Source organism: Oncorhynchus nerka, linkage group LG28 (assembly GCF_034236695.1).
Source record: "Oncorhynchus nerka isolate Pitt River linkage group LG28, Oner_Uvic_2.0, whole genome shotgun sequence".
In the NCBI taxonomy this organism is placed as follows: domain Eukaryota; kingdom Metazoa; phylum Chordata; class Actinopteri; order Salmoniformes; family Salmonidae; genus Oncorhynchus; species Oncorhynchus nerka.
In genome coordinates this window covers 19,028,772-19,035,686 of record NC_088423.1, presented here as the reverse complement: position 1 = coordinate 19,035,686, position 6,915 = coordinate 19,028,772, and the positions used below count along the sequence as shown (strand labels likewise).

The 6,915-nt window shown below is 38.9% G+C and overlaps 1 protein-coding gene across 1 annotated transcript; it reads right to left on the bottom strand.

Annotated features, from left to right (window-relative positions):
* Positions 1 to 3,854: 3,854 nt before the first annotated feature.
* LOC115112652 (dual specificity protein phosphatase 13A) lies at positions 3,855 to 6,031 on the bottom strand. The gene is made up of 3 exons (XM_029639680.2): positions 5,253 to 6,031; positions 4,707 to 4,924; positions 3,855 to 4,285 (listed from the first exon to the last, which is right to left on the bottom strand). The coding sequence occupies exons 1-3, from the start codon at positions 5,402 to 5,404 to the stop codon at positions 4,080 to 4,082; spliced, it is 576 nt and encodes a 191-aa protein (XP_029495540.1). The 5' UTR covers positions 5,405 to 6,031; the 3' UTR covers positions 3,855 to 4,079.
* Between the last annotated feature and the right edge of the window lie 884 nt (positions 6,032 to 6,915).

The following is a 6,915-nucleotide window of genomic DNA, read 5'->3' as shown; positions in this document are numbered from 1 at the left end:
CTATGACAGACAAAATGAGGGGAAAAAATCCAGAAAATCACATTGTAGGATTTTTTATTTTTTTATGGTGGAAAATAAGTATTTGGTCAATAACAAAAGTTTATCTCAATACTTTGTTATATACCCTTTGTTGGCAATGACAGAGGTCAAACATTTTCTGTAAGTCTTCACAAGGTTTTCACACACTGTTGCTGGTATTTTGGCCCATTCCAAATAAAATTAAATATTTTTTGCTCATGATGCATAAAAGGAGTTGTCTGGAGTAAGCAGCACCATTAGTAAGTAAGTAAACTGTGATAAGACTAAAGAGTTAATCAATGTTATTTTTCCATAAATAGACAAGTATTTACCTCTCCAAGGTTGCAGAATCTTGTCTATTTTTGCAAACTTTCTATTGACATTGATTGTGGTAAATTAATTTATGTTTTGAGATATGAATACCAAGTATGTCTACTTCACTATCTGCCCATTATATTGGTAAACTGCAAAGTAGTGTAAACACTGTCTTTTAACAATTCAATACGAAATAAGGTGCACTTGATCAAGATCTTCAATGAGACTGTGCGGGGATCCAGATTGCCCACTCAAGACAAAACTTGAGTCATCAGCATACACACATTGACACTTTTGTTTTTATCCCCTGTATTTCTAACCCCTGTTCTTATTGGATCTCATTTTAATAGCAGCATTTCAATGGCCATAATAAATAGATATGGAGACAACAGACAGCCTTGTTTTACTCCTCTTAAAAGCTCAATACTTTCTGAGAAGTAACCATTATTTACTATTTTACTCCTGGGGTTGCTGTACATAACCTTAACCCATAACCTTAAGCGATTCACTGAAATGAATGTAATCCAGGCATTTATACATACATTCTAGTCGTACTTTATCAAATGCCTTTTCAAAATCTGCTATGAAGACCAGGCCTGGTATCTTTGATGTTTCATAATGTTCAATTGTTTCAAGTAATTGTCTTATATTATCTCCAATATATCATCCATGTAAAAAATATATATATATATATCTGGTAAACCCTTTTATATTCTATGTGCTATGCATTTCACCAGAATTTTCGCATCACAACATTGAAGTGTAAGAGACCTCCAATTTGTTTAATTGACTGGATCTTTATACTTACCACACGGGTCCTGTTTCAGTAGTAATGAAATCAGACATTCTTGTTGAGTACCTGAAAGTCTACCATTTTTATAGGAGTAAAAAAAAGGTCTGAAAAAAACTCTACTAGTATACCATCAAGCCCTGGTGTTTTTCCAGACGGAGAATACAGAAGTATACATACACCTTAGCCAAATATATTTAAACTCAGTTTTTCCAAAATTCCTGACATTTAATCCAAGTAAAAACCCTGCCTTAGGTCGGTTAGGATCACCACTTTATTTTAAGAATGTGACATGTAAGAATAATAGCAGAGAGAATAATTTATTTCAGCTTTTATTTATTTCATTACATTCCCAGTAGGTCAGAGGTTTACATACACTCAATTAGTATTTGGTAACATTGCCCTTAAATGGTTTAACTTCGGTCAAAAGTTTTGGGAAGCCTTTCACAAGCTTCCCACAATAAGTTGGGTGAATTTTGGCCCATTTCTCCTGACAGAGCTGCTGTAACTGAGTCAGGTTTGTAGGCCTCCTTGCTTGCACACGCTTTTTCAGTATTGCCCACAAATTTTATATGGGATAGAGGTCAGGGATTTGTGATGGCCACTCCAATAACTTGACTTTGTTGCCCTTAAGCCATGTTGCCACAAATTTGGAAGTATGCTTGGGTCATTGTCCATTTGGAAGACCCACTTGCGACCAAGCTTTAACTTCCTGACTGATGTCTTGAGATGTTGATTCAATATATCCATATAATTTCCCTTCCTCATGACGCCATCTATTTTGTGAAGTGCACCAGTCCCTCCTGCAGCAAAGCACCCCCACAACATGATGCTGACACCCCCGTGCTTGATGGTTGGGATGGTGTTCTTCGGCTTGCAAGCCTCCCCCTTTTTCCTCCAAACATAACGATGGTCATTATGGCCAAACAGTTCTATTTTTGTTTCATCAGACGAGAGAACATTTCTCCAAAAAGTACAATGTTTGTCCCCATGTGCAGTTGCAATGGAGGTTTTATGGCGGTTTTGGAGTAGTGGCTTCCTCCTTGCTGAGCGGCCTTTCAGGTTATGTCGAAATAGGACTCGTTTTACTGTGGATATGCAGTGGGGCAAAAAAGTATTTAGTCAGCCACCAATTGTGCAAGTTATCCCACTTAAAAAGATGAGAGAGGCCTGTAATTTTCATCATAGGTACACTCCAACTATGACAAAATGAGGGGGAAGAAATCCAGAAAATCACATTGTAGGATTTTTAATGAATTTATGGTGGAAAATAAGTATTTGGTCACCTACAAACAAGCAAGATTTCTGGCTCTCACAGACCTGTAACTTCTTTAAGAGGCTCCTCTGTCCTCCACTCGTTACCTGTATTAATGGCACCTGTTTGAACTTATCATCAACATTAGCTTATTATCAGTATAAAAGACACCTGTCCACAACATTATCTTATTATCAGTATAAAAGACACCTGTCCACAACCTCAAACAGTCACACTCCAAACTCCACTATGGCCAAGACCAAAGAGCTGTCAAAGGACACCAGAAACAAAATTGTAGACCTGCACCGGGCTGGGAAGACTGAATCTGCAATATGTAAGCAGCTTGGTTTGAAGAAATCAACTGTGGGAGCAATTATTAGGAAATGGAAGACATACAAGACCACTGATAATCTCCCTCGATCTGGGGCTCCATGCAAGATCTCACCCCGTGGGGTCAAAATGATCACAAGAACGGTGAGCAAAAATCCCAGAACCACACAGGGGGACCTAGTGAATGACCTGCAGAGAGCTGGGACCAAAGTAACCAAGCCTACCATCAGTAACACACTACACCGCCAGGGACTCAAACGTGTCCCCCTGCTTAAGCCAGTACATGTCCAGGCCCGTCTGAAGTTTGCTAGAGAGAATTTGGATGATCCAGAAGAAGATTGGGAGAATGTCATATGGTCAGATGAAACTAAAATAGAACTTGTTGGTAAAAACTCAACTCGTCGTGTTTGGGGGACAAAGAATGCTGAGTTGCATCCAAAGAACACCATACCTACTGTGAAACATGGGGGTGGAAACATCATGCTTTGGGGCTGTTTTTCTGCAAAGGGACCAGGACGACTGATCCATGTAAAGGAAAGAATGAATGGGGCCATGTATCGTGAGATTCTGAGTGAAAACCTCCTTCCATCAGCAAGGTCATTGAAGATGAAACGTGGCTGAGTCTTTCAGCATGACAATGATCCCAAACACACCGGCCGGGCAACGAAGGAGTGGCTTCGTAAGAAGTATGTCAAGGTCCTGGAGTGGCCTAGCCAGTCTCCAGATCTCAACCCCATAGAAAATCTTTGGAGGGAGTTGAAAGTCTGTGTTGCCCAGCCAGCAACAGCCCCAAAACATCACTGCTCTAGAGGAGATCTGCATGGAGGAATGTGCCAATATACCAGCAACAGTGTGTGAAAACCTTGTGAAGACTTACAGAAAACGTTTGACCTCTGTCATTGCCAACAAAGGGTATATAACAAAGTATTGAGATAAACTTTTGTTATTGACCAAATACTTATTTTCCACCATAATTTGCAAATAAATTCATTAAAAATCCTATTGGGACTCAAATTGAGAATCTTAATTCAATAAACTACAAACAGAGATTAAGCACGGATCATTTTACACATCATTATGGACAAATGTTGAAGTGCAAATGTTTTCTACAGTATACAGTAGAGTGTTGGCAGGAACAGAAAGACATTTGAGACACAGTGCTGCCTATTTATTGTAAATCAGTCAAATATAATATATTAAAAAGACAAACAAACTATTTTATTTCGAGTGAAAAGTCAACAGTCAAAATCAGAAATCGAATTGCCTTGTGCAGACAGAGCTTATTAAGAAATTGACATTTCATCAGTTTAAAAGGGTTGACTTTTAGTGTCTCAGTGATCTTTGTAGTATAATGTTGACCTGTCTTCATATTCACCTCTTCTTCTGTTTCTTTGTGTGCAGTTTCGTATCCAACGCTCTGAGTTGTTTTAGGAATCCTGTATTTGGAAAGATCCACCTGTGCTCTTTGACCTTTGTGATGGCATCTAGCAAGGAGTAATGGTGATGGATCATCAAGTAGGCCAGCACCAGAGAAGCAGACCTACTCACACCTACAGCACAGTGGACCAGGATCCTGGCTGTGGACGAGGGGAAAAAAAGTTTAATAAAATGTATTTGGGTAAAAACATATACAGCAGGATGTACATTGTATCCCAAGAGGATAGCACTTCAACGTATTAATTAAAGTGGTCCATCTGATCAAAAAACATTCCTTACACCAGGACACTTCAACAGGTGACTATCTCGGAAAATAAAGGAAAAGGAGAATTCTGTTTCTGCATAGATCTGATTATTTAATTAACTGGGTATACAGAAAGGCTTACATTTTGGCGTAAAACTGATATTGTGAGACATACTTTATGGGCCAGTTTTCCGAAAGACAGATTAAGAATAAACCTTTGAGTCCAAGACTAGGTTTAATCTGTGTTTGTGAAACCGGCCCTATATGCAAAATCTAATGACTGTAAAATACTAAATGGGATGGCTATGCTTGCCTACCGTCTGCTGTGTTTAGTGCATCTTGGATGTAATCGGCAGAGGAATAGAAATACAGTGAAATGTCAAAAGATGGTGAATCGTCAGCAGGCACTCCATGGTAGTCCACTGTTGACCCGTAGAAAGTGTGGCTCCCTAGGCAGTGCTGCCTCCCATGGGCAGCATTCAGGACATGAGTGATTCCAAGTTTCCATATGCTGTATCGATCATTGGCTACAGACCTGCAGAAAAAAAACGGAATCTCATATATTTCTTTCATAGTATGTTCTTCCGAAATCCCTTGTAAACATTGAGAGAAACATTGTAAAATAATTGCAATAAGCTGTGTAATAATAAAATGTCATTTACCAGAGTCGTTTATCCAAAGTGGCTTACAATTATGTGTGCATCCATTCTTTTACATATGGGTGGTCCCAGAAATCGAACCCACTATACTGCCTTTGCAAGCCCATGCTCTACCAACTAAGCTACAAATAAGATTATTATTCACATGCAATTCAGTTAGCTTGTAAAGGGCAATTTGTGAAGGAATAATACTGCATGACTTACATGTCCCCAATGAAAAGGTTAGTCCAAACTTCATCCACTGGGTTGCCAAATCTTTTGCCACCAAAGAGAATCTTCACCAAGTCTTCCACAGATGGAGTGTCAGAGGAGGAACCACATCCTTCCTGAACAGTTGTTGTTGACACCTTGGACATGACTGTCCTCTCAGTGCTGGACAATGGACATAATTTTTTACAATAATACCATATCAATGGTAGGACTTGCCTGAGTCCAATGTTCCCTCTAACTGTGCGTGCAGCTCCTCTTACACACAGAAGAATTGCCAGCCAACAGAGACGCAGAATGACCTTCACTAGAGTTGCCGCATTAGTGTAAACTATCTTCCCATAAACATATCAACGTTTCTCTTAGAATGTGGGAACTGTGATCGAATCAACATAATATCAGTTCCTTTCAATGCAACAAAACAAATCGAACTTTACAAGATCGAGTCGTGGTAGGTATTGTGCATCTGAGGATAATTACTCTGACTTGCGATCTTTCAGACGGCAGAGCCACGTTTACAGTAGCCACCACGTGTGCACATTTCTTGATGATTTGCTAGTTAGCAAGTTATTAACCAAGTTATAGCTTATTTTGGTCAGCAATGTGGGGGTGATTCCTTCCTAGTTCCATTTTTAGGCATCATGTGCACGTTAGGTAAGGATTTTTTTTGTGTCTTAAAGAGGCAGTGTTGTATTTTGAGACAGGCTTGAATATGCAAAGAGGCCAGTAGGCAGAGGGTAGCCTGCATTTCTGTCTGATTCTCTGTATGGTAATAACAATGATAATAATGAATTGTATTTTGTAAAGTGGTTCCTTGCATCATACAATACAAACACAATGTTCAGTCACCTATTTGGACAATTTGTTCTTCACTGACATGCCTAGTTAAATAAAGATAAAATAAAAATCACCCATTTACAGTATCTACATGTTTTTAAAATGAGAGATTTTTCAAATTTATAGCCAATACTGAAGACTCTTTTTGTATACTTAAACTATGTTAGGTATCCAATACACACTCACACTGTCTAGATATAAAACAAAAGGAAGACTGCTTGGCATGGCAACCACAAGCTAAAGCGGAGTTTTGTATTTTGAGACTTGCTTGAATAAGCTTAGTAGCCAATAGGCAGAGGGTAGCATAATTTCTCTGTAATAATGGTATGGGAATAATAATGCATTTTATCTTGTAAAGTGGTTTCTTGCATCAAGCACAACATTTTCAGTCACAGCTTTGTCTGAAGGACAAGTGGATAAACAGGTTAATGTCAAGCCCTGCATGTCATGGAAAGTAGGCCTACTTTGACACCACACATTGTCTGCTACTGTAGGCTGAATGATAGATCAGCTAGTTTCATGTTAACATTTTATGTGAAGCAGTTTCTCTGTTCTCCATTGCCACTCTGGTAGGCCTATGTTATGATCAAATAGCCACAGAAGCCTACTTACCATTTTAAGTTAATGTTTCAGATGGTGGTCATGTTATATGAATTTATCTACTTGCCACCGTAACAAGTTAATTTCCCACCCTGGATGCAACCAGACATGACAAGCTATGGATGTCATAAGGTGAATGCACCAATTTGTAAGTCGCTCTGGATAAGAGCGTCTGCTAAATGACTTAAATGTAAATGTAAATGTACTTTATAAGGACTGAATA

Coding starts and splice junctions, on each gene's coding strand:
- LOC115112652 (XM_029639680.2), bottom strand. CDS start 5,404: ATGTCCAAGGTGTCAACAACAACTGTTCAGGAAGGATGTGGTTCCTCC. Junction 4,925..5,252: donor AACCTTTTCATTGGGGACAT/GTAAGTCATGCA, acceptor TTTTTTCTGCAG/GTCTGTAGCCAATGATCGAT. Junction 4,286..4,706: donor TGCACTAAACACAGCAGACG/GTAGGCAAGCAT, acceptor CCTCGTCCACAG/CCAGGATCCTGGTCCACTGT.